A 23,173-nucleotide genomic window follows, 5' to 3' on the forward strand; every position below is an offset into this window, starting at 1 on the left:
TACTCAGTTTGTCGCTGATCCTCGAGCCTCGGCCCGCCTCCGACTCTCCGTACTTCTTCACTTCCAAGTTCCAAGCCAGCTGCTGCATGGTGATATCATCACATTCCAGCCATGAACCACTCCGCGTACTGCGCGGGGTCCGAAATAGGGCTGCCTTGTGCCTTCGGAGTATCCTTTGTATGTATCCTTCGTATGGAACGTCCGAACAGGTTCATTTCACGCCCCGCCGGCCGTCGCGACTAATTCTCCGAGTTCCGTTCGGCGTATTCCTTCAAGCCATTCTCCCAGGTTGCGAAATTCCCTTTCAACCTGCTCCCAAACATCCATTTCACCACATAAGCCAGACCACCCACCTGCGACTCCCAATTCGTCACCATCGTCATTCTCTTCCCATTGCCGTCTATCACCTCTTCCAGCTCATGGACGCGCTCGGCGGTCAACAACGAAGACATGAAATATCCGTCTGCAGCGGGGTCCGATGCCCATACAACCCTGCCTCTCCTCAAGCCGCTATCAGCGGGTTTTGTTGACGCCGGCGGCTCGATCTCAATGATTTTCAGGAACGTGTCGCGGAGATTCTGTTTTTGCGGCTGCGGTTCGTCATCTGTTTCGGGGTACATGTTGACGTGGAACGTGAATCTCGTTCCGTTTCTCAGGGTTGCATCCTCGTTGTTTAAGTCAGGCTGCTCACGAACGGTCACCCGCGGTACAAATCGGTTCCATTTCGGGTAGGTAGATGTGTTTGTAAGAGCGCTCCAGACGACTTGGATGGGGGCATCAATGAGAGTGGAGCTTTGGATCCCGAGGATGGCGGAGGAAGAGGGAATGTTCGGGGTGTCGGGATGGTTGAGAGACGGCATTATGCTTGGAACCTTGAGCTGTTTTGCAGCTTATTTGTAGCAAGTACTAGTAGGTAAGTAGCGTGGATAGTACAGTTGTAGACAAGAAGGAGGTATTATGGAGGGCATCAAGGGCACAGAGGTTACTTATGCTCAAGGTGTCCGAGTCGCATGTCTGGGTTGATCACGTGATCGCGGACTGTCAACGCCAAGCGACCCGAAGTTCTATCGCTTTTTATTTATTGAGAGTATGGTGTGTAAAGGGAGATCTTCTGTAGGCGTTTTCTGTTTGTTAGGTACGAAAAGATAATGACTACGATATAGAATGCCGAAAAAATCAGACTGAGATTCTGACAGCTCCGTACCCTAAAGCGACGCCCAATGTATGTACGGAGTACAGTTCGTAGGGGTACTTCATATTGATATCTATCAACTAGGCGGCAGACTCATGCGTACACCCAGACTCCCCTTCTGGCTGTCCATTTTCAGCCTGGCCCTCCAGGTCCGGTCCCAGCGCCGATTCTGGTTTCTTATTCCGTTTCTCAGTCTCAGTCTCAGTGGCTGCACCAGACATTCCCAACTCCCATCTCAACTCCCTCATCACCTGAATGCCATCGCCAGTATGTGAATCCGAGTCCCGATCCGCACTCGCACATCCAGAAATATCAGCACAGTAGCTAGCCGAGCCCGTGTACGGTGCCCAAGGTATTGCCGGGTCATGCAGCTGCTTGTCACTGCGGTTGCCCGTTTTGAGGCTGCTAGACGGTATGAGTTTTGGAAAAATCTGGATAATGAGCTGTCTGAATGTTGTCAGACTTGCGCAGATGATCGCAACGTTGACTTCCACGAAGGACCAGGTTGCGATTAGGCCGTTAGCTTCTGGGTAAGTACACATTATGTTAGCTTTTCCCCACTTGGTATAGTCTGAGAGGGCTAAACTAACTGGTGAGGTCTTCTGATTGTACGAGCGTGATCAGAGAGTCGAGCCGGGCTGCGCTTGTGGCGACAACACTGGGCCATCGTATCCGTCAGTTTACGCTGGGTTGTTGTCTATGAAAGCTGGGGAGAAGAAACGTACAACAACCCAAGAGCAAACACCAATATCAGGCAACCCTTCTGCCTCAAAGGGACGCGCAGCATGACCAATTTGGGCATAGGCAAAGTCACAAGAGTCAAGTCTCCAGCGATCTGAAGGGCAGCGGTGAGATACCACACCACCGCTCGCGAGACACAATTCTCATCCACATTTTGTCGATCCCAAAACGTATGGACCGGAACGCAGACGAACAGCGTGCCAAGCACCATGTACAATCCGGTGAAAGCGACCAAACCCAGCAGTATCTTCAATATTATCTGATAGTGTCTCGATGGGAAAAGGCGCAGGTATAAGAGGACCATCGACACTTTCGTGAGGTTTAGGGAGAGGTTGTATAAAGGAACAGATATCCAAAGCAGCTACCAGTGTCATGCGCAAGTTCCCACCGATAAATGGAGGTGTCAGAATGCGTACCTTGAGGTGAAATCGATATTGAGCCAAGGTAAGAGACGCCTTCGGCTTCCCCAGGCCGTTAACATCCTCTGTCTAACGTCAATACTTTGTAGCTCTAGCATATGCATGTAAGCAAGTCCCACCAGCAATCAGAACACCGAAGAAGGCGTAGTCCGTCATCTGTGATCGACCGTTGGCACAGATGAGTCGATTGAACTGAAGATAGTCCTTACCAAAGCAAGCACCAGAAACCAATCATCCCACCAGGGCGCGCACACCAAGTGAATGCGTGTAAAGAGCCGTAGAGCCACTGTGATAGTCACCACAGAGACAAAGGTTATGCTGACAGGTAGTACATACATCCTGCACCTCCGGGCACAGTATATGCCCGAAATCACTGCTGCCCCGCGAATACCTGACAGGGATCTTAGGCGTAGCCAAGAAAGCCATAAGCATGAGATTCTGGCGCGTCGTCAGGGACAGTGGCCGAAGCGCAATGGGCGTGAGGATGAGGTAGGTCGAAAAGCCAGTAGTCCTGAGTATGGTAGTAGCACGCTTGGTATTGCGTCAAGACCCCGTGGCGGCCACTAACAATCCAGGCTGAATCTAGAGATCGGAAGAACATCCAGTTGGTCGGGCGCAAGTCTGAGCCAAGGGTCGACTGACAGCTATCTTGGAATGTTATGTAACCCAGCTTGCCGGAAGCAGTAGGTAGCAGGAAAAGGGCGGATAGCACGACGTACTTCAGAGGCAAAAAGATACAATGGAATATTACAAGTCAAGTATGAAAGGATCACGAGACGGGCCAGATGCACCAGTCCTATCGGGTTGTCAAGACTCAAGTTGTGGTCGATGTGGTCGCAAGCTCAGCGAGCGATGCACTTTATAAAAATAAGCTGTAAGAACAGGTGCTCAGGCCTTCTATTGACAGACAATAGGCAGTAGTATTGACTGTACTGCACTGTTCGTAATACAAGACTGATTCTCTCCTCACCCACTCAATTAAGTATACAATGTGCAGTCAAATGTTCCTATCTTGGACCCAATAATTCTAGCTAGAATATAGCCAACGCAGTCGTCATGAATAGGTATCGTGATATTTTAGAAATGCGACAATAACAGTAAGCAAAACGCTAGATCATGATATATCTATAGACGGGCCTTCAAGTTTGCCCTGAGTCGGCGCTCGACGGCAGCCATGTACTCGCGGGTGGTAACCCACGCGTCGCGCTCCTTGCGGCCGCAGGACAGAGCAAGGTCCTTGGTCATGATACCCTCCTCGTTAACAACATCGATACAAGCGCGCTCGAGCTCCTCGGCGAACTTGACAACGTCGGGGGTGTCGTCGAGCTTACCACGCTGGATAAGACCACGGGTCCAGGCGAAGATGGAGGCAATGGGGTTGGTGGAGGTCTCGCGGCCCTTCTGGTGCTCGCGGTAGTGGCGGGTGACGGTGCCGTGGGCGGCTTCAGACTCAAAGGCCTGGCCGTCAGGGGTGATGAGTGTGGAAGTCATCAGACCCAAGGAGCCGAAGCCCTGGGCGACAATGTCGGACTGAACATCACCGTCGTAGTCTAGAGGGGTTAGTCGAGGACAGCATCATCTATTTTAGATGCACTCACTCTTCAGAGCCATGATGAAACCACCCTCGCTCTTGATCATTTGAGCGACCATGTCATCAATGAGACGGTGCTCGTACCAGATGCCCTTGGCATCAAAGTCCTTCTTGTAGTCGGACTCGAAGATCTCCTGGAAGATGTCCTTGAAGCGGCCATCGTACTTCTTCAGGATAGTGTTCTTGGTGCTCATGTAGAGAGGAAGGCCCTTAGTCAAGGCAAGCTTGAAACTGGCGTGAGCGAAACCGCGAATCGACTCATCGGTGTTGTACTGAGTCTGGGTAACACCACCGCCAGTGAAGTCGAAGACCTTGATAGCCTCGGGCTGGCCGCCTTCGGGGGTGTAGACGAGCTCAAGCTTGCCAGGCCCAGGAATCACGCGGTCGGTAGCACGGTACTGATCACCGAAAGCATGACGGCCGATGATGATGGGCTTAGTCCATCCGGGGACGAGACGAGGAATGCGAGGAATGACAATGGGCTCACGGAAGACAGTACCGCCACTTAATGGTATCAGCACACTGAGCAAGCAAGTTCTGAAGGTAAAAGGTGACATACAGGATGTTACGGATAGTACCGTTAGGAGACAGCCACACTAGGGTTGTATTGTCAGTCAGCTCTTCCACGCATGAGCATGTAAGGCTTACTCTTCTTCAGCTTGAACTCCTCAACACGGGCCTCATCAGGAGTGATGGTGGCGCACTTGACACCGACACCATACTTCTTGATGGCCTCAGCGGACTCGATGGTGACCTTGTCATCGGTCTGGTCACGGTACTCAAGACCCTAAAGCAAGGTCAGTACACTGCAAATGGTAGACAAGGGAATATTCAAGACATACCAGGTCGTAGTACTTGAGGTCAATATCGAGGAAACTAGCCTATCTTAGCCACGACGCAGCCAAGCCGAGGTACAATATCAACTTACGGCAAGATCAACTATGACGGGAGTAACCGTTAGCTTAGGGTTCGGCCAGTGACGGAAGCTACATCATGATATGATCAGAGGATCATAAACTGTAGACTCACCTTTTCCCTGATCTCCTTCCAGATAATGCGGGTCATCTAGGAAGAGTAGTTGTCAGTGACATGTGATATAAGCTTAAACAAGCACGCTTGTTGGCTGCAAGGCCAGAGCCCTCCGGTAATTGACGCTGATCCAGCAGAAAGCAAGGCAACTTTCGCCGTTTCTCCCCGCACCTGCGGAGGGCCAGGACGAAAATGCGGCTCCGAGGGTCAAATCAACCATGATATAAGGCGCAGTCGCACAACGCAAGGCCATGCAGTCCGGGGTACAACGCAATTAAAACTTTATTTCCATGTGGCTCTCCCTTGAACGCTCGGGATAAAACCTACCTCATCACCGTCCAACTCCACGACGGGGTTCTTGACCTTGATCTTCTGTCCTTCAGTCGCCATGGTGCGGGTTTGAACGCGGTATAGAGAGCGAGTAGCTGCGGGACGGGAGATGCGAGCAGTGGATGCGAGAGCGCGAGCGCTGGATGGTGAGGAAGAAGAGGAAGAAGAAGAAGAGAAAGCAGAATAAGAAGCAGAAGAGAAAGAGCGAAGAGCGGAGGAAATGGGAGGGGCACCGCAGGCCAGAAGAGGGGAGTTGAGGGAGCGGCGAGCCAATGCGGAAGTGAACCGAACCGACGACATGGCGGAATAATGGGCTTATTCACAAACGACGCGAATGGGTGAAAGATAATGGGATGTGGAGGAGGGGCGGACGAGAGGCCCTTGTCTGCTGCAAGCGGATTCGACCGTCGGTAAGTGAAAACGCGATTCTGAAGGCGACTGCAACGTACCCGAGGGAACTCGACGTAGGAGGCTCGGGTGGAAGGAGAGCGCAGTGGAGTCGCAGAGGGTCGACAGGAGGGAACAAGTGACTGCTGCGGAGCAGAACGGAGCTGGCCGGAAAATGATTAACAGGCCAGAAGGGAACGAGGGGTGTCGTGGAAGGGGCAAGGGAAGAAGGCTGCTGGTGATGAAGTCCTGAAGTCTCGAGGAGGCGTGACTCTTCTCTCTTATCCCCACGATTCGTGATGGAGCTCTTCCTTTTCCGCCCACCGTGCGCGCCGAAGCCGGCCGTCTTGGATAACACAATCAATAATGGGAATAAAGGGACTACACTTGATATCTAATTGATAGATGAAGCTTACAGACATACAGAGAATCAGAAAATGGCCAGGAACGAGGATTAGATGGGTATAAGAGGCTGATGACGTTGCGCAGGCGACTTTCCAAACTCCAAACTTTGGACGAGGTTCATGCGGAGTGCAGATGGCGGATTTGGAGGCGATATTTCTCCGTCTACGGTGCCATTGCAGCGCAACACCATCATAATTTCGAGAGATTTCCCGTCAGTCTGTCGCACGGTCTCCGTCACCTTGTGAGACGATATTCACATTCTACTCCTCCTGGGGTAGGATGCCACTGGACCGTTTTCCCGCGGCACCAAGAAATTTTCCGCCGGCTGTAGCCCGAACTTGCGATCATCGGACATTTCCTTTGCGTGGCTAGCCGGAGCGCCGGAGTTGGTCGACTCCTCCCCGCCACCGATCTATCGGGAGTGTACCTACTCTATACAGTACCTAATGTTTGCATCGCACCACCCGCAGATCAGACAAAACGTAAATTATGAAGACAATTATTATTCTGCATATTCATGTTCCGATACTGTTGAAGAGGTAACTACCCCAATGTTTTTTCAACTCGATAGGTTCGACAAGTTGAAATGAACCTCACAACAATGCTACCATACCCGTCGTAAACCCGTGAAAACCACCTATAACCACGCCGAGAATATCATCAATAGTAGCTCTAGAAGAGCCCGTCGATCTCCCCGGTCTCGGGGTCAATGTCCACGTTCAGGTACCCAGGAGCGGTCGGCAGCCCGGGGATCGTCTGGATGTCCGCTGCGAGCGCGTACCTAGTAATGATCGGTGAGTCGAGACTATATGACAAGACTTAGGGATAGGACTTACAGGTATCCACCGCCCACAGCCAATCGCACATCGCGGATGGGAACGGTAAACCCGGTCGGAGCGCCCTTCAGCGCGGGGTCGTGACTGAGAGAGTACTGTGTTTTGGCGATACAGATCGGGAGGTTGGAGAAGCCTTGGGCAGTGTATGTGTCGACCTTCTTCTGAGCGAGTTCGCTGAACTCCACCTTCTCCGCACCGTACATGGCCTTACCGATCCGCTCAATGCGCTCCTGGATACTGCCGTTGAGATCGTAGAGCAGCTTAAAGTCCTTTGGCTTGGAGCTAGCGATGATGACAGCCTTGGCCAGGTCGACGGCGCCGGCTCCGCCCTCGGCCCAGTGGTTGGCGGAGACTGCGTCCTCCGCACCCGCCGAGATGGCCTCCTCGCGAATGATAGCGATCTCCGCCTCGGTGTCGGTCTCGAAGCGGTTGATAGCTACCACGACGGGGACTCCGTACTGCCGGGCATTTTCAATGTGTTTCTTAAGGTTAACACAGCCCTTGCGGAGAATCTCGGTGTTCTCTGTGCGGTAGACCTCGTGTAGTGGAGCTCCAGGGCTGATCTCAGGACCACCACCGTGAACTTTCAGGGCACGCACAGTAGCAACAATGACGACAGTGTCAGGAGACAGACCAGAGGATCGACACTTAATGTTGAAGAAGCGCTCTCCGCCCATGGTGAAGTCGAAACCAGCCTCTGTAACAACGAAGCCAGTCTTGGCTTCATGGTCCTCCTCGGGCTCGGTACCCGCCAGCTTCAGGGCCACCCGGTCCGCAAGGACCGAACTGGCTCCGATACTGATGTTGGCGAAGGGACCGGCGTGAACCAGAACAGGCGTACCCTCCAGACTCTGCATCAAGTTGGGCTTGATCGCATCCTTCATCAGCGCCGCAAGCGCTCCTCCAGCACCGATATCGTCACAAGTGACCGGCTCTCCCCGCTTCGAGGTAGCAACAACCATACGACCAAGTCTCTCCCGCATATCTGCGAGGTCACTGCTCAGCGCCAGAATCGCCATACATTCGCTGGCAACAGAGATGTCAAACCCAGTTTCACGTGTTAGTCCCTTCTCCGTTGGCGCCTGTCCAACGGTGATCCCGCGAAGGTGTCGATCGTTGACGTCCAGAACACGACGCCAAGTGATGGTCGAAGGATCAATGTCAAGGCGGGCAAACCGATTGATTTCTTCTTCAGTAAGCTCGTTGGGGTCGGTCTTGTTGATTCCCAGCTTCTTTAGTCGCTTGAACATGATAGGCTTGAACTCGCGCTTGCCCTTCTTCTCTGGGACGAGACGCTTGTACAGCGCGGCATCCTTCTGGGTGGCCTCATGGAACATACGTGTCTCGATTGCAGCGGCAAGGAGGTTGTTCGCGGCAGTGATGGCGTGGATATCACCGGTCAAATGCAGATTGAACTCATCCATTGGAATGACCTGACTGTAGCCTCCACCGGCGGCTCCGCCTTTGATACCGAACGTAGGACCCTGGCTCGGCTGGCGGACGTTGGCAAAAGCGACACGGTTCAAGTGTGCACCTAGGGCCTGGCTGAGACCCAACGTAGTTGTCGACTTGCCCTCTCCTAGAGGAGTGGGAGTGATACCACAGACCAGAATGTAGCGGCCATTACGGCGGTGACTCAAACGATTAAGTACCTCAAGGCTCACTTTGGCCTTAGTATGACCGTACGGCTCAAGCTCGTGAGATGCGATACCGACCTCGGACGCGACTTGAGTAATAGGCTTAGGGTACTGTGCGCGGGAGATGGCAATGTCTGAGGGGACCGGGGTGGCCAGCTTGAGCGGGAGCGGGGTGATATGTCGCTCCTTTTGTTTCTCAAAGTATGCTTTGGCCGAAGCAACAACATTCTCCAGAAGCATAGCTACTGTCATGGGCCCAACACCACCGGGGACAGGCGTGATCTTTGAAGCCACTTGGGAGGCCGACTCGTACTCGACGTCACCGACCAAACGCTGTCCTGACTTTTTTGTGGAATCAGGCTTGTAGTTGATACCAACGTCGATAACGACGGCGCCTGGCTTGATCCAGTCGCCCTTGACGAACTCTGTCTTACCAATCGCCGCGACAACAATATCCGCCTTTTTCACAGCGCTAGCAATATCGGGGGTCTTCGAATGGCACACAGTGACGGTAGCGTCTGCATTCTTGAGAAGGTAGCTAACAGGGCTTCCAACAATGTCGCTGCGGCCAAGGACAACCGCCTCTTTGCCCGCTGGGTCGACACCACTAGCCTTGAGAAGGACCATTACGGCCTTCGGGGTGCAAGGAACGAAGAGCGGGCGACCACCACGCTTGGCGAGCTCTCCAATATTAATCGCTCCGAATCCATCGACATCCTTCTCGTCGGCCACAGCGGAGGTGACCGCATGCTCAGAAAGGTGCTGGGGGAGTGGTAACTGGACAAGGATTCCGTGTACTGAGGGGTCGTTGTTGGCCTGGCTGATCTCCTGAAGAATTTCAGGCTGAGTAATGGACTCGGGGAAGTTGACGATCTTGCAGAGGATGTTTGCCTAACAGAGGGAACTTTGTTAACTGAGGCACGGAAAGCATAGGAAGGGGTGGTCTGTGGTCAGGGCAACATACTTCCTCGGCCGCCTTCAACTTCATGCGTACATATGTACCTGAAGGTATGACATGTCAGCGCTCTCCTCCCACCAAGCATCGCCGCAAGAAGACTCACTTGAATCAGACCTATCTCCGACTTGACAGAACAATGTCAGTACTTTCCCGCGGAAGACGTTTATTTGAAGTACAGCGCGTACCTTGGAAGATCACCAGGCTGGGCTTGAACCTGGGGTTGATTTCCTGGATCTTCTGAATTTCATTCTTCAACCCCGCCCGGATGTCCTTGGCGATTTGCGTGCCATCGATCTTTTCGGCCACCATGGCGACGCCTGTGCTCGAGAATGTACGATGTTGACACGGTAAAGCGGGAAAGTTTCTGAGGCTCTCCGGGGAACGTCGGGGAACTCTTCGGCAAGACCCAGTAAGGAACCCGCGTCGAACAGAGGACAGTCGAGTGTATAAAGAGGGGCAGGAAGGTTTGCAGGAGAGAGATTGGCGTAAAGGAGGCTGACGCAGAGCCGACGGTTGTAAACCTAGGCTGTTTGCTGGAGCAGCACAGCGGGGTACTGTTGCCAAATAGGCGGGGGAGTATGGCATCAATTACTCCTTTCGGGTTCCTTGCGCCGGATAACTGGAGGCAGATAGGGAAACCAGTCGATCAAGCGGAGTCAGTTTGAGATGCCAATGAGCAATTCCAGAATGGTACTGTTAAGTAGAAGAAAAAGCAGAAGGAACCGCGAACACTACAACGTTGTCTTAATCAATTGAACTGCCTTTCCGAGTGTATACAGACATTCTCAGCAGTTCAATTGGTTTTCAAGCCTGCGGCCTCGGGCAATGGGCTTGACTTTTATTGGTACAGGCCGGAGAGAAGAGCTCATGTCAGCAAGCCGCGGCAGACGTGTCGATCCGCTAGTCCTCTTCAGATCTTGCTCGAGGGCTGCTGTTGTCACATGATTTTACCTTACAGTACCGGAAAATCTTGCCCTCCGATACACCCAGTGTCATGCATACGGCCAATAGAGAAGGCTTGGCATTAGTCCCGCAGACTGTGCGATGAAATTCGTGAACTTGTCGAGTGAGGTTCAAGAAAGGCCGCCGCAATAATCAACCCCGCCAGAAGCAAGCCTCAACACGCAGTTAGTGTCACAGATAGCTTCCATCTGTGATTCAGTTCTTTATACCCCTTGCGGCCTCAATAAACCACATATTGGTCGCTCAGTATGAGGCCGATTTTGCTTGCGGGCCATGTGCGTTTCCTCCAGACTCGGAAGAGCCTGCTCAAGTTCTTTCGACGTCTCCAGCCTCATACACAGATCGCTAACTTTCGATAATCTGCAGGAACGGTCCCTTAACCAGATCAAATTCAACCGCGATGGCGATCTTTTGTTTTCGGTAGCCAAAGATAAGATTGTGTGCGCTTGGTGGTCGGCCAACGGCGAACGATTGGGTACCTACTCCGGACACCTGGGTGCTATCTGGACCGTCGACGTAAGCCCCAATACTGTTCTCCTTGCGACCGGCTCTGCAGACAACTCCGTGCGACTATGGAACGTGAAGACTGGAGAGTGTGTTAAGGTGTGGGAGTTCCCTACGGCTGTCAAGCGGGTCGAGTTCAGTCCGGATGGAAGCAAAGTCCTCGCCGTTACAGAAAAGCGGATGGGTTTCCTGGGTACGATCGCCGTTCTCGATATCAACTACGATGGCGACTTCACGAACCAGGCCGAGGAGCCTAGCCTCAGGATCACCTGCACAGAGAGCAAGGCCACAGTCGCGGGGTGGAGTTATCTGGGCAAGTACATTATTGCTGGCCACGAAGATGGAAGCGTTAGCCAGTACGATGCAAAGGTGCGACTGACATGTCTTGGTTTGGCAAGTACATATGCTAAAGTTTGTCTTAGACCGGTGAGCAGCTGGAGAACGTTCAGGCGCACGAGTTTGACCACCAGATCAACGACCTCCAATTCTCCCCCGACCGCACCCACTTCCTTACCGCCTCCAAAGACAAATCCGCCAAGGTAGACTCCTTTCATCACCAAACTCAGAATTGATAATTGACTATATGCAGCTCATGTCCTCTCGTAACCTCGCCATCCTGAAGACCTACGTTGCCGACACACCGCTGAACAGCGCCGCTATCACTCCCAAGAAGGATTATGTGATCCTCGGTGGTGGTCAGGCCGCCATGGATGTCACGACAACTTCCGCTCGCCAGGGTAAATTCGAGGCTCGTTTCTATCACAAGGTCTTCGAGGACGAGATTGGCCGTGTCAAAGGCCACTTCGGTCCTCTGAATACCATCCACGTTCACCCCGCCGGTACAGCCTATGCCTCTGGTGGAGAAGATGGTTATGTCCGTGTTCACCACTTTGATAAGCCCTACTTTGACTTTATGTACGAAGTCGAGCGAGAGCAACTGAGACGGTAAATTGCGTGATGTGTGAGATGATGGTAGAATTTTTTTTCCCTTTCTGTTCATTGCATCTCTTGCATGTGTCATGAAGTGATGGCATATCCTATTAAAAAACACAGAAAAGAGACTGCTACGCGTGGTGGGTCAAAGGTAGACCTGTGTGATTGAAGTGGTGAGCTACTTTTCAATCTATATCATGATAAGACGGAGTTGGTATCATATTCGATTTCTGGTCGCTTTTCGTGTCCTAATAAAAAGAACTATTACTTCACTATCTCTTGGAAGATGAAGGCAGTGTCACCAGACGTAATTCTATTTCATCTAATTCGCCGGGGGGAAAAAAGGTATTTCGAGTTTAGCCAATTCAACACCAGGTTGACGCTTCTGAATGAACGCAAACCGATCAAGAGTAAAGACAATGTCATATCATTCAATGGAGGGCATAACATAACAACCGAGAAGAAGCCTGGGACATGAAGGCCATAGAAAATTAATCATCAACGATGCCCCTCGCCTCCCCTGAAGAAAAAGTCGCGGGCTCACCCCCGGTCGATTTACTTTTTCTTAGGGAACTTCTCCTTCCCGATGTCAGAGCCTCTCAACTTGATGTTCAGCACGCGCTCCATGGCGCTAAGCACCTTCTGGTCTGGTGCGGCTGTGCCCCGCTCGAAGTCTTGAATGACGGTAACTGTGGTGTTGCATTTGGTGGCGAGCTCCTTCTGTGTCATCTTGTAGCCCTCGTCCGTTCGGCGCTTTTTGATGGCGTCTGCTACTTGCAGCCCGACGGTCTTGGGCTTGACAATGTCGTCGCTGCGGTCGACTTTGGTGAGATGTTGGCCTTCAACGGCGCCGGCTCTTCCAGCCTAAGTACAGTTAATATGTGGCGACTAATATCAATAGTCAAAACGGAAAGAAATTACTTACAGCGTTTCCAGACGCATATTTCTTTTCAGTTCCGACAACGAGACCCTGTCGCTGGGCAGCGTTGAGTGCGCTCTTACCCTTGATGACGGTCTCGCGGACGACGGGGCCACCACGGTTCTTGGAGCCGATGCGAGTAACAGAATCCCAGTCGCTCATTGTTACTGTGAAGGTGGGTGCGGGTAATGCTGTATTGTTGAATATCGGTCTATAAAAGTCTATTGTAAAGGAGTGGCGGTTAAAGAATGCGATCGCGTGAGGATTTGGAAAGAGTGATGTTCAAGCCTCAAGGGGCCCACCCTATTTATATCAATGACACAGACGGAACTTTCGAGAGTCCTTTATGGCGGAGTTAGGATGGGGCGGTCTACGCTAAACCTCTTGAGGTTTAGCGTTGCTGACATACTTGGCTTTGACTCACTCAAGAATAGGGCAGATCAAAGATCGGTAATGTCGAGAGGCAAGACTTGGATCCATGGCCAGGCATGAAAAGGATTTCGTAAATCAGCAATCCGTAGAGCAGTTTGCCTCCAGCGAAATCTCTCAATCTCCTGAGTCGGATAAAATGACTGTAGTTTGTCGCCCCAAGTTCAAGTAAAACCAGCCTCCTAGAGCCTACCATACATGAGCCTTAGGCATGTTGGCTTGACCACCACAGCTTTAGGGGAGCCAAAGCGGACTATGTGTTAGACAGCGACAGAAAGGATACATACTCCGCTCTCTATATCAATAATCAAGTTGATGTTCGGATGTGGCTGAGTAGAACCCGGACATAAAGTGTCATTGTGATTCATAAATATATCAGTCAGAGTGCGTAAGGAACCTTGACTCCGAACCCAGCCATGTCCACCAATAGGAATCCTTCAGCCTGGCGGCACTGCGGCAGCCTAAGACCTCAGGAACCAACGATCGTACCGTCCCTGCTCGACCACATCGACCATCTATCCCATCAACATCCATCCCACCCTATCGCTGGCCGACGAGTTAGCAATTTTCTGTCGTTCGGAGAATTTTAAGTCTCCTAAATATCATACCTACCACGCTTGCCTCTCAATTCAGTTGGACTGTCAGCCATTCTTTTATCGCCTATCATGGTATCTCAAGAGACGTTCCTATCGGCCTTGACTAGCCGGTCGCTCCGTAATGTCCGATCGGTACGACCTCCCCCTTGATCAAAAAGATTCTTTCGAGGTCGCCGTGACGGTTACTGACAATGCTGGTCTACAGGAGTTAGAGTTCTTAGCAGATGCCTCCGTTATCACCCCTCAGCAGCTCTCATCCATTCTATCACAACTACCTAATTCGAGTGGAAGCGAACGTCAAGTGTCCGCACCGTCGCAGCCGTCTCCAGTTCAGCTACCACCCCCTGCTGCTCAGAGTATACCTTCGCCTGCCGCTGCTCAGCCTGTGCCATCACCCGTACCATACTCACCACCTACCGCTCAGCTTGCCAATACTTCTTTGAACGAAAAGGCACAGTACGGAGTGAATCCGCCCGCACCTCACCAACACTATGCGAGCCCGCCTCCTGCCTACCCGCAAGCGCCCACTGTGCTTTCTATCGCCTCAGCACTCTATGCATACACCCCGACGGATGCTGGGGACCTGGCTTTGCAGCCAAACGACCGTATTCAGGTCTTAGAGCATATGAATGCCGACTGTGTGTTTACCTTCCTAGAACATCCGACTAAGGCGGGTATTAACGTAATATAGGGTGGCGTGGTCGCAACGAGCGCACTAACCTCGAGGGTATCTTCCCTCGGAGCTATGTTAATGTCCTGGACGAGAAAGCGGTTGCGCCACCTTCCAGCTACGGAAATATGCCTCTTGACGTCAGCCAGAGCGGTTCCTCATCCACGCCTGGTAAACACGGCAAGTTCGAGGAACACGGCAAGAAATTCGGCAAGAAGATGGGCAATGCTGGTACGTAATCAGTTCTGTTCTACAAATACACGAGTTACACTCAGAAACTAATTCTGTATATAGCTATCTTCGGCGCCGGTGCTACGATTGGATCCAACATTGTCAATAGCATCTTCTAGTTCGCTTCCTTGGTGCATGGCTGGATCGCTTTATGTCGTTGATTATCGAACGAGATCTGCGTTCCGCTTGTCTTTCTTTCATCTCATTTGTTCCATGAGAGCGGCGTTGGTGGTTCGGTTTACCCTATTTTTCTGTGCATGGAGGGCAGGCCCATAAGTGAACGGAAGGTCTTGAAAGAGTTAATCATCGCCTGTTCGGGTATATGTTAAGGGTCTTTTGTTATGAACTCTCTAACTTGGCTTTTCAGGGTATCTACATGCCAAAAGGCGTTTTGGTCAAAACTATTCTTAGGAAAAGCCCAATACGGGTTCTAATTGTATGGTCCCAAAGATCTTTCCTGTGTTGTCTTCTGGTGTTTCGTTTGGCGCCGAACTGTTCTATCTTTGCTGCACTTAAGCGCCGGCCGCAAACGTGGCAACCTCGCTCGTAGTTTTCTTTTCTACAACGAACTTCGCAGTATGGGCGGCTCGGTCTGGCCGGTTTCATGCCGACTTATTGGGCATGGTTGGCGCCATGCCGCAGTCAGCCCCCAATATTTTGACAGGGAATGGCCTCTATCGCCAATGCCCATGGGGAAGGGGGCTGCGGCAAGGCGATTCTCACGGCTGACTGCACTCCCAGCCCTGTTCATATTATAATACTGTCTGGCCCCATCGCTCACCTACAATGAGGTTCACTTGCAAGCCTTGTTCCCTTAATTCTTTACCGCTGGAAGGTATAAACCTAAAATGCCAGCTATGCTCTGGCAGTACTTGCTCCTCACAACGCTCTTCTGGACGAGCGTAAGAGCGGGAGGCTGGGAAGACTTTGCGGATAACTTCGCAACGGACTTGGTATCTGCTTTGCTTAACCCGATCTATCCTTGCTTGCGTCGAATGTAGTGCTAATGTGATTGCCGGTTCAGGCACCCTTAGTCGCTCTTTTTGGCGAGCGACTAACGAAGCAATTTCTCGCCGAGTCTACCAGCCGTCTCGACAATTTGATTTTTGCCTTGTGTCCGCTAGGCATATTGACTGCTGTAGTCTCCGTCATCCGCATTTGCGGGAATCCGTCTCTTCGAGCTTTTGTGGGCAGGGCCAATGAAGCACCGGGAGAGGCGGAGAATGAGCTGCTATCTTGCGTGTCTGAGGGCACGGCGGAGCTGTTCAACGATGGCGGCATTTCCAGAGTTTCTGGCAGGCCCAGGATTTTGGAAGTGGTTGTATGGGAAGAACAAGGCTCGTACGAGCTTGGGACTCTTCGCGATGCCCTTAAAGCAGGGGCTTGGTATGCGGGTGGCGAGGGAGTTCATGCTGAAAAGGAACTCCTACAACTTCCTGAACTAGATATACCGAATCTGTCTCTGAATAAGGGCATCGACCGGAGAGGGCCTTGGTGGTTTAACGCAGCTGCTCTTTTTGGGATCACTTTACAGGGAGGTAGGGCTCATACTTGGTCTGGATGCTTATGTTACTCCCTACTGATCAGGGACTAGGAACTTTGGCATATGCGGCACTAACGGTTTTTTGGTCGTCTGGTATTTTTGGAAACGGCAATGATTCCGCCACAAACTATGCTTTACCATTCTACATCTATGGGTCGGTCTCACTCAGCTTAGGCATGTTTCTATGTGCCTTCCTGATAGAACGCTCATCTAGTGAGGGTTACCTATACCCGAACAAACCAAGTAAGCTTTACTGGTTACAACCAGGCCGACAGAGTATTGGAGATCAAGACTTCGGGGCCTTCCTTGCTGTTGAAGAGGGCCCGAATTCGTCAACCTCACAAGACTTGAAATATATTAAATCCGTCCGCGGCCCTCCTCCCAAGGGCAAAAGACCTCTACTTGTCTTCACTATATCCGTCACTATGGTGGGATTCGTGTTGCAATTCGTGGGTCTTCGTGGCCTACACCCGTCCGTTATAATCGCAGATGTTGGATCAACACTTCTCATGGCAGTGGTGCGCACATGTCTGAGAACTAAACGGCTTGGTTCAGACGGGAACCAGTTCCGCAAAGACGATCGGGAACTCTTTTCCCTTAATGAGCAAGAATTGGATTGTTTTGCTTATCACCTGGAAAAGGCTAAATCCTTCCAGTTGATGTCAAGCCCCGTACATGCATCCGTGCGGTCTCGATCTGGATCATGTGCAACGAGTAGCTCATCACAAATGTTGAATCAGTCATCTGGGCTTGGAGAAAAGTTGATACGTACAAGAGCTAAGTTGGCAGAGCTTACTTCTTGCGACCGCCACCCTAGCATGAACTGGGATGATCTCCCGATACGGAAAGTGGCTAGGAACCTTGCGAGTACTATCGAATTGACAATGGAGGTGGTGTCAGGATGGAAAGAGTCTCCTCTCAGTTCATGCAGTTTTGAACTTACCTTCGCCTGCTACCCCAACGATGACAAGTCTAACGGCTCCCTGGAAACATATACTATCATGCTTGAACGGTCGAATGATACATTCCAATGGAAAGTCGACGCAAACGAGCTGGAGGCAATCCTAGGGCTATGGACATTCTGGCTTTTGAAGTTTGATGCGAAGTGGTCACAGAATGGCCTTGGACGAGCAGTGGGGTTGACCAAAGCGGAGGCCGAGACTGAAGCAACGGATCTATACTTCCACAAATGGATTTTCCGACAGAGGGAGGCAATGATGGTATCATCAAAGATGATATACTTTCCAGGGCAGAGCTTTGGTTACTTTTCCGACGATTACCCGGATAGCAAGGAGATTCTTGTTGTAAGAACAGAAAACAGCCTGGGAGTCATGGCGGCACAAGAGATATATATACAGTTTCTCATGGGTATTCTCGCAGGGACTAAGTCCGCCAGCGGCGACGTCGATATCCTTCCAATATCTCAGACCAGTTTTTTAGCTCAGAGTACCTGTCTAGACGAGCTTGTGGCCTGCTTTGAGACTGGAAATCTGGGCTCGAGAGAGGATGCTTTGTTGTGTATAGTGCCGGTATTGAGACATCACCAAATCCTGCCCGAGCTCGCTGGGGATACGAGCAGAATACGAGACCGCATTCAGAAGCTTACCTCTGATGGCAACTGGGACGACGCGTTTTCCATCCTTCAATGGCTCTGTCAACGATCCGAAGGAGACGAATTTCAGCGTTCTGTGTACGAGCTTGGGCTTCTCTGCCAACGAGCGATGCTTACCAATACCGCAAGTGTCAGAGACAAAGGCTTCGAAATTGTCAAGTCTCTCCTCAAGTGCAATATCAGATTTGATCTCTTTAATGGCCTTAGAAGCCGTCGGCCCTCAAACTGGATGGCCTCCCACGATCATAGGATATGGTGGGCCAACTTTTCCAGCCAGCTCGGGTGGGCTGCATGGCATATCGCCAATAGGCTGAATCAACAGGCAATGAAAGCTTTCCTAGAATCCATTGGGCTTTCAGATAACTCAGTTCTGCCAACAAACTCAATCCCTGGTGAATGTACGAGACCAGGTATGGCCCAGCTTATGGTGCTTGCTTCACTGGATCCTGAGTTCGTCGTTGAACTTCCGGGCGATTACCAGAGTGAGGATGACTTGTACCTGGCGGAATGTTTAAACTGGGTCAACTCAAATAAACAGACAGCGCTTTGCCACTGGCTCCTGGCTAGATGGGCGGAATACGGAAAGCAGTCACCACACCAAGCCATGAGAGCCTTCGTGCGCGCAGCACAGAGCAACTCTGAATCTGCAGTCTCAACACTATGTCGTCAAGGCGCAGATATCAACGCTATTGGGAACGACGGGTGTACCGCCTTGATGGTGCTGGTTTCAACCGCTGATATAGAAGCAACCAGGAAATTACTTGTTCATGGTGCAGATGTAAACGCATGCTCAAGTGTCAACAGATTATCTTCTCTAGGCTTCGCTGCTATACAGGGCCACAAGGATATTCTGTCGCTACTTCTCGACTATGGAGCAGACCTCGAGCTTCGTGACCTGTTTGGTCATAGCGCTTTACAGTCAGCTTGCATAGAGAACCACGTAGCCTGCGCCGCACTCCTTCTCGATAGAGGAGCGAATATCGAAGCTCTCGCAACAGATGGACGCACCCCCCTCATTTTGGCTACGGTTGGAGGCCACTTGGACATGGTTCGCCTTCTTATAGAAAGGGGCGCCAATATTAACGCTACAGATTCTGAAGATAGCACGGCCCTGATGCAAGCGGTAACCATACGATCTGAAGAACTTGTGCGTTTCTTGCTTGATATGCAGGCAGACAAGGAAAGACGGGACTATATGGGCAGGACAGCGCTTGATATAGCAAATGAACGAGGTTACGCATCAATTGCAGCCATTCTGATGGCTGCATAGATGCTTGGTCCTTCCGCAGCTTGAGGGTAAAATCATAAGTAGCCTGAAACGTGGAAATAATAAGAAACGTAATCAACGCTGTTTTTTCCTTATTTATCCGCCCCTTATTTTTTATTATCTACTGCCGTGACGTCGATGCTGTCGGCTTGGAAGCTTGGTTTACATACGCGGGCGCGAATTGCCAAAGCCAATTGGGGTGCGATCTGCCATTCAGATGCATCCTGTAAGCGCCCAGTGACGGCCGCGGGGGTACCATGCAGTAGCTTCAGCCCCGCGGTGAGACCAGGAGCTTTAAAATGAAGCGCTTTCGCATTTCATCCTTGCTGTCGTTTGTTTCTTTCTTCAGCAGCGCTCGAGCGCGATTGTAAGTGCCCTGGGCCGGATGACCGATATTTCGACCTATGGCTAACTGCGTCTAATAGATATAGATGCATTCAGCTCTTGCAGTAGCCTAGTCTTTCATCATGTCGCAACACTCAATTCAATACCCACCCCCTCCAAGTCATGGAGCTTCATACTCTCGTATGCCTTGTCATCTTCAGCATCTAACTTCCGTTACATGGTGTCTAACCATCTTATAGAATCTCAGAAAGCGCCATGTACGGCACCGGGAAAACCAGATCTACAAAAGCATAGCTCACATACTTCATAGCTTTCCCACCCCCTCCTCAACCCTCTCCTGGCTTTCCTCAGCAATCTTCCGGATATCCTCAGCCATCACCTGGTTTCCCGACGCCAAACTTTAGTTATCCTCCTCCCACCCAGCAACCTCCTTCGCAGACAGAGTTTCCTCCGCCGCCATCTATGAGCCCGCCAGCGAGCGAAAAGACATATGCCAGCCATAACCAGGCAGCATATGCGGCCAATGCAGCCCTCCCTCAGCCAGTACCTCAGTCTAAAACGCCTCCGGTATCCCATGGAGCGTCGCAGTCAGTTGGCGGCGGATCTTTCGTGGGAGCAACATCCACGGCAGCGGATGATGTGGGAACCTTCAATGGTGGAAGTTATCGCATCAGTCATCGAGATAGCAACACTCTCCTTACACTTCAGCTTGCTGTTGGATGCCCACTTCAGGTGAAACCAGGTCCGCAGAACCCCATAAACCCATTACTATATCTTGTCCAATCGTAAATTCTCCGAGCCCTAACCTTGGCACTAGGTGTAATGATTGGCATGTCTCCAACAATGACACTTAAAGGTACATTGTCTTTCGGGCTAATAAAGTTTATTGCTGGGGGCGAGATGGCAATGTCCACATATACCGGCCCAGGCGAACTCCTAATCGCTCCAACCGTTCTCGGCGATATCACCATTATCCGTATCTCACAGGGGCAAGAGTGGAGAGTTGGACGAGACGCTTTTCTTGCCGCAACTTCAGGTGTCAAGCATGACCACAAAGCGCAAAGCTTGGCTAAGACCTTTTTCTCTGGCGAGGGGCTCTGGGTGTACAGGTTCCATGGAACTGGCCTCCTTTGGATACAGAGCTTTGGGGCCATACTCAAGAAGGAAGTAGGTTGATTCTAGCACATAAAACCAGGACACCTTTCAAAGCTAATGAATTACTACATCCAGCTTGCTGAAGGGGAAACATACTTCGTCAACAACGGCCACCTTGTAGCCTGGAACTGCAAGTATCAGCTCGAGCGCGTGGCCTCTGGGGGTATCATTTCCAACATAAGCGCGGGCGAGGGTCTAGCTTGTAAATTCATCGGCCCTGGTACCGTTTTCCTTCAAACGCGGAATGTGGCAGCATTTGCTATGCAGATTGGCGGAGCAAAGCTACGTTGAGTGACCCTAACGACCACGGGATATCCAGCATCGCTTTATACATCTGCTTTTCACGAGTTATATAGCGTCAACTGTACTTTGAACTTGTTTGATATTTTTTTGATATTTTTTTGACAGTTTATATGAATACGGGATACCTATAGCACATGAGACAAGTTTTGGTTATATACTTACCCTGTATCAGCATCATGTTGTGGTATACCCTTGAGTGCTAGTTTACCAAAGCCTGAGCTTGGAAAATTTACCGCACCCCATCCTAGAACGATAGAAAACGCCAAATAAACCATGACCGTCATATTATTCAATATACTTATCAATCATGACATTCTAACAATATCGTCATCACTGCTTTTGACACGTTCTTCGCAGGTGCGACACCCGCGCCTGCAGCTGCCTCCGCGCCCCCATTCCCCCATCCCACTATCCCCGTCTCCATGACATCAATCATCTAAGACATCAAAGATACATCAAAAGATAAAAAATCTTTTCAAGGAAGAAAAGGAGGGGAAATTGATAAAGGGGGAAAAATGACAACGAAGAAATACTTCCATTCGCCAAGACATAAAAAGGCAAAAGAGACAATAAATGGAGCCATTTTCAACCCTATCTCAAGACATATCCTAGCGATACCCTAGCGATATCCTAGCACCTCCACAACGTAGAAACCATATTTTAACCCAGAGTCTAGATCTAACCCTGTCTCTTTCTGCGGCCGACCTGTCCACGGAAACCAGTTTTGATCGCGGCGACGGAACGACGAGATCCGCAAGAGTTGCAAGTAACGAAGTACAGACGGTTCTCACCCTTGTTGAGCTCTGTGTCGGGGCTACGACAGGTTTTGCAGGTGACGTACTCAACTGCTTCAGTTAGATACCAGAGAAAATGTGAGAAATAGGGTGTAAGGGAGACGTACCGATATATCGTCTAAGAACGTTCTCAATCTGCTTTTGCTGGAAACGACCCTTGATAACCAGACGCCTGCTTCCGTCCACACTACCACTTGTTCCCAATTCGGCAAACAAGAACTGCATAACGTGGTCGTCGGATCGCTTCATGCGCTTGCAGATATCGGCAATGTTGGCGAAAATCGTACGCCTGTTACCTTCACGAAGACATTGCGGAGGCGGAATCTTGTACGACTTGGTTCCGCTCGACAAAAGATCGGGGTGGTGGCTCTGGATGAGGGAGAAGAATCGTGAGACGAGCAGCGAGTAGGGGATGGCCTGGGTGGCGTCGTGGGCCCAGATGCCTGTGCCGGCTTCGAGATCGCCCTCAGGCACCTCATCCTCTTTGTTTTCTTCTGCCTCCTTCTCCGTAATACCGGCCTCGGCGAGCTTAGCTTCGAAGTCGCCGGCGTCGACCTTCTTGGTCTTCTTCTTCTTTTTCTTCAGCGCTGTGGGGTCAAACTCGCCGTCCGCGGCGGGGGCGGGGGAGGATTCATCGTCGCCGGCGTCGGTGTCCTTGGGCTTCTTGGTCTTCTTCTTCTTTGCAAGGCCCTTGAAGAGGTCGGTTACTTCATCGACAGCCTTGTCTGCTGTTGGTGAGTTAGGTCGGTGTCCAGTGAAGAGAGGAGGGCGCAGAGGGGGGTCGAGTTAATCCGCACCTTGCTCCTCAACGGGCTTCTCGATTTTCTGTGTGACTTCGCCGTTCGTATCCATGATGACGGTCCCTTCACTGAATGCGACGGACTTGCGTTGCTTCTGAGCCGTTGGTTCGACCTTTGCAACCCGGATAACTCGTTAGTGGGGGAGGAGAATTCGAAACTCAAAATGCCAAGGAGTTTAGAAAGCGGGCAGAACAAGACGGGACAAAAAAAGAAGATATAAATTATCGCAGCGCAAAACAAGCAACCAGTGAAGTGGATGTTGAGCACAGCATCAGCAGGTTATGCACAAGAACTTTGGAATGTGGGCGATCGGTAAAAGATACAGCAGCGAAAACAAGGGTGTGTGACGTACAGTCTCCGCCATATTTTCGGAGGTAATTGACGAGAGGAAAAGAAAGACGGTGACCACCTCTGTAGGAGAAAAGAATAAATTAGAGCCTTACCCAGTGGAGATACACACAAATGAGTTGTCTTTGTAGGTTGATACCTCGTCTTTGACCGCAGTTGCTTTGAGTTTGATGGCAAGGTTCTTATCGCGAATGTAGTCACGTGCAATATGACTCAACTGGAGTATCGGTAATACC

The 23,173-nt window shown here is 51.1% G+C and overlaps 10 protein-coding genes across 10 annotated transcripts; 4 read left to right on the forward strand and 6 right to left on the reverse strand.

The window, feature by feature from the left end:
• Positions 1 to 32: 32 nt before the first annotated feature.
• On the reverse strand, positions 33 to 1,066 carry BDW70DRAFT_64981 (SRPBCC domain-containing protein). Its single transcript, XM_073744485.1, has one exon. It carries the CDS (start codon positions 858 to 860, stop codon positions 240 to 242), a length of 621 nt encoding a protein of 206 aa, XP_073600340.1. The 5' UTR covers positions 861 to 1,066; the 3' UTR covers positions 33 to 239.
• On the reverse strand, positions 1,043 to 2,690 carry BDW70DRAFT_168792 (uncharacterized protein; the record flags this gene model as incomplete). The annotated part of the gene is made up of 5 exons (XM_073742549.1): positions 1,043 to 1,718; positions 1,783 to 1,850; positions 1,918 to 2,202; positions 2,350 to 2,441; positions 2,562 to 2,690. 5 exons carry the CDS (start codon positions 2,688 to 2,690, stop codon positions 1,273 to 1,275), a joined length of 1,020 nt encoding a protein of 339 aa, XP_073600341.1. The 3' UTR covers positions 1,043 to 1,272.
• Positions 2,691 to 3,432: 742 nt separating this feature from the next.
• BDW70DRAFT_65024 (NADP-dependent isocitrate dehydrogenase) lies at positions 3,433 to 5,883 on the reverse strand. Its single transcript, XM_073744486.1, has 8 exons — positions 5,300 to 5,883; positions 4,973 to 5,008; positions 4,872 to 4,882; positions 4,786 to 4,819; positions 4,592 to 4,730; positions 4,503 to 4,539; positions 3,951 to 4,447; positions 3,433 to 3,902 (listed from the first exon to the last, which is right to left on the reverse strand). The coding sequence occupies exons 1-8, from the start codon at positions 5,600 to 5,602 to the stop codon at positions 3,478 to 3,480; spliced, it is 1,482 nt and encodes a 493-aa protein (XP_073600342.1). The 5' UTR covers positions 5,603 to 5,883; the 3' UTR covers positions 3,433 to 3,477.
• Positions 5,884 to 6,595: 712 nt separating this feature from the next.
• On the reverse strand, positions 6,596 to 10,210 carry BDW70DRAFT_65052 (C-1-tetrahydrofolate synthase). Its single transcript, XM_073744487.1, has 5 exons — positions 9,711 to 10,210; positions 9,629 to 9,649; positions 9,532 to 9,569; positions 6,931 to 9,458; positions 6,596 to 6,875 (listed from the first exon to the last, which is right to left on the reverse strand). The coding sequence occupies exons 1-5, from the start codon at positions 10,108 to 10,110 to the stop codon at positions 6,767 to 6,769; spliced, it is 3,096 nt and encodes a 1,031-aa protein (XP_073600343.1). The 5' UTR covers positions 10,111 to 10,210; the 3' UTR covers positions 6,596 to 6,766.
• Positions 10,211 to 10,655: 445 nt separating this feature from the next.
• Positions 10,656 to 12,185, forward strand: tif34 (translation initiation factor eIF3 subunit i). The gene is made up of 4 exons (XM_073744488.1): positions 10,656 to 10,763; positions 10,855 to 11,361; positions 11,415 to 11,531; positions 11,582 to 12,185. The coding sequence occupies exons 1-4, from the start codon at positions 10,737 to 10,739 to the stop codon at positions 11,939 to 11,941; spliced, it is 1,011 nt and encodes a 336-aa protein (XP_073600344.1). The 5' UTR covers positions 10,656 to 10,736; the 3' UTR covers positions 11,942 to 12,185.
• Positions 12,186 to 12,480: 295 nt separating this feature from the next.
• Positions 12,481 to 13,006, reverse strand: mbf1 (multiprotein-bridging factor 1; the record flags this gene model as incomplete). Its single annotated transcript, XM_073738678.1, has 2 exons — positions 12,481 to 12,789; positions 12,851 to 13,006. The coding sequence occupies 2 exons, from the start codon at positions 13,004 to 13,006 to the stop codon at positions 12,481 to 12,483; spliced, it is 465 nt and encodes a 154-aa protein (XP_073600345.1).
• A 708-nt stretch (positions 13,007 to 13,714) lies between these two features.
• On the forward strand, positions 13,715 to 15,276 carry BDW70DRAFT_127915 (SH3 domain-containing protein). Its single transcript, XM_073735348.1, has 4 exons — positions 13,715 to 14,001; positions 14,075 to 14,507; positions 14,561 to 14,770; positions 14,834 to 15,276. Exons 1-4 carry the CDS (start codon positions 13,939 to 13,941, stop codon positions 14,887 to 14,889), a joined length of 762 nt encoding a protein of 253 aa, XP_073600346.1. The 5' UTR covers positions 13,715 to 13,938; the 3' UTR covers positions 14,890 to 15,276.
• A 342-nt stretch (positions 15,277 to 15,618) lies between these two features.
• Positions 15,619 to 19,195, forward strand: BDW70DRAFT_156022 (ankyrin repeat domain-containing protein; the record flags this gene model as incomplete). Its single annotated transcript, XM_073740134.1, has 3 exons — positions 15,619 to 15,723; positions 15,795 to 16,308; positions 16,365 to 19,195. The coding sequence occupies 3 exons, from the start codon at positions 15,619 to 15,621 to the stop codon at positions 19,193 to 19,195; spliced, it is 3,450 nt and encodes a 1,149-aa protein (XP_073600347.1).
• Positions 19,196 to 19,438: 243 nt separating this feature from the next.
• Positions 19,439 to 21,223, forward strand: BDW70DRAFT_127920 (AIM24 family protein). The gene is made up of 6 exons (XM_073735349.1): positions 19,439 to 19,559; positions 19,618 to 19,717; positions 19,777 to 19,794; positions 19,848 to 20,279; positions 20,355 to 20,704; positions 20,768 to 21,223. The coding sequence occupies exons 2-6, from the start codon at positions 19,660 to 19,662 to the stop codon at positions 20,981 to 20,983; spliced, it is 1,074 nt and encodes a 357-aa protein (XP_073600348.1). The 5' UTR covers positions 19,439 to 19,559; positions 19,618 to 19,659; the 3' UTR covers positions 20,984 to 21,223.
• Positions 21,224 to 21,341: 118 nt separating this feature from the next.
• On the reverse strand, positions 21,342 to 23,052 carry BDW70DRAFT_127922 (translation initiation factor eIF2 subunit beta). The gene is made up of 4 exons (XM_073735350.1): positions 22,942 to 23,052; positions 22,587 to 22,701; positions 21,897 to 22,517; positions 21,342 to 21,840 (listed from the first exon to the last, which is right to left on the reverse strand). The coding sequence occupies exons 1-4, from the start codon at positions 22,951 to 22,953 to the stop codon at positions 21,674 to 21,676; spliced, it is 915 nt and encodes a 304-aa protein (XP_073600349.1). The 5' UTR covers positions 22,954 to 23,052; the 3' UTR covers positions 21,342 to 21,673.
• Between the last annotated feature and the right edge of the window lie 121 nt (positions 23,053 to 23,173).

This window comes from Aspergillus foveolatus (genome assembly GCF_047715535.1).
Source record: "Aspergillus foveolatus strain CBS 279.81 unplaced genomic scaffold BDW70scaffold_3, whole genome shotgun sequence".
NCBI classification, from domain to species: domain Eukaryota; kingdom Fungi; phylum Ascomycota; class Eurotiomycetes; order Eurotiales; family Aspergillaceae; genus Aspergillus; species Aspergillus foveolatus.

What these genes read in the sequence shown, in the direction of transcription:
- BDW70DRAFT_64981 (XM_073744485.1), bottom strand. Translation starts at nt 860, where the DNA reads ATGCCGTCTCTCAACCATCCCGACACCCCGAACATTCCCTCTTCCTCC.
- BDW70DRAFT_65024 (XM_073744486.1), bottom strand. Translation starts at nt 5,602, where the DNA reads ATGTCGTCGGTTCGGTTCACTTCCGCATTGGCTCGCCGCTCCCTCAAC. An exon ending in TGGAGTTGGACGGTGATGAG is followed by an intron (nt 5,009 to 5,299) that starts GTAGGTTTTATC and finishes TACTCTTCCTAG; the next exon opens with ATGACCCGCATTATCTGGAA. An exon ending in GGTACTATCCGTAACATCCT is followed by an intron (nt 4,448 to 4,502) that starts GTATGTCACCTT and finishes GATACCATTAAG; the next exon opens with TGGCGGTACTGTCTTCCGTG.
- BDW70DRAFT_65052 (XM_073744487.1), bottom strand. Translation starts at nt 10,110, where the DNA reads ATGCCATACTCCCCCGCCTATTTGGCAACAGTACCCCGCTGTGCTGCT. An exon ending in AGTTGAAGGCGGCCGAGGAA is followed by an intron (nt 9,459 to 9,531) that starts GTATGTTGCCCT and finishes TCCCTCTGTTAG; the next exon opens with GCAAACATCCTCTGCAAGAT. An exon ending in GCTGTGGGCGGTGGATACCT is followed by an intron (nt 6,876 to 6,930) that starts GTAAGTCCTATC and finishes GATCATTACTAG; the next exon opens with GTACGCGCTCGCAGCGGACA.
- tif34 (XM_073744488.1), top strand. Translation starts at nt 10,737, where the DNA reads ATGAGGCCGATTTTGCTTGCGGGCCAT. An exon ending in CGATTTTGCTTGCGGGCCAT is followed by an intron (nt 10,764 to 10,854) that starts GTGCGTTTCCTC and finishes GATAATCTGCAG; the next exon opens with GAACGGTCCCTTAACCAGAT. An exon ending in TTAGCCAGTACGATGCAAAG is followed by an intron (nt 11,362 to 11,414) that starts GTGCGACTGACA and finishes AGTTTGTCTTAG; the next exon opens with ACCGGTGAGCAGCTGGAGAA.
- BDW70DRAFT_127915 (XM_073735348.1), top strand. Translation starts at nt 13,939, where the DNA reads ATGGTATCTCAAGAGACGTTCCTATCGGCCTTGACTAGCCGGTCGCTC. An exon ending in CGCTCCGTAATGTCCGATCG is followed by an intron (nt 14,002 to 14,074) that starts GTACGACCTCCC and finishes GCTGGTCTACAG; the next exon opens with GAGTTAGAGTTCTTAGCAGA. An exon ending in CAAGAAGATGGGCAATGCTG is followed by an intron (nt 14,771 to 14,833) that starts GTACGTAATCAG and finishes TTCTGTATATAG; the next exon opens with CTATCTTCGGCGCCGGTGCT.
- BDW70DRAFT_127920 (XM_073735349.1), top strand. Translation starts at nt 19,660, where the DNA reads ATGTCGCAACACTCAATTCAATACCCACCCCCTCCAAGTCATGGAGCT. An exon ending in CCCACTTCAGGTGAAACCAG is followed by an intron (nt 20,280 to 20,354) that starts GTCCGCAGAACC and finishes CCTTGGCACTAG; the next exon opens with GTGTAATGATTGGCATGTCT. An exon ending in GGGCCATACTCAAGAAGGAA is followed by an intron (nt 20,705 to 20,767) that starts GTAGGTTGATTC and finishes TACTACATCCAG; the next exon opens with CTTGCTGAAGGGGAAACATA.
- BDW70DRAFT_127922 (XM_073735350.1), bottom strand. An exon ending in GAAGCCCGTTGAGGAGCAAG is followed by an intron (nt 22,518 to 22,586) that starts GTGCGGATTAAC and finishes ACTCACCAACAG; the next exon opens with CAGACAAGGCTGTCGATGAA. An exon ending in CGTTCTTAGACGATATATCG is followed by an intron (nt 21,841 to 21,896) that starts GTACGTCTCCCT and finishes TAACTGAAGCAG; the next exon opens with TTGAGTACGTCACCTGCAAA.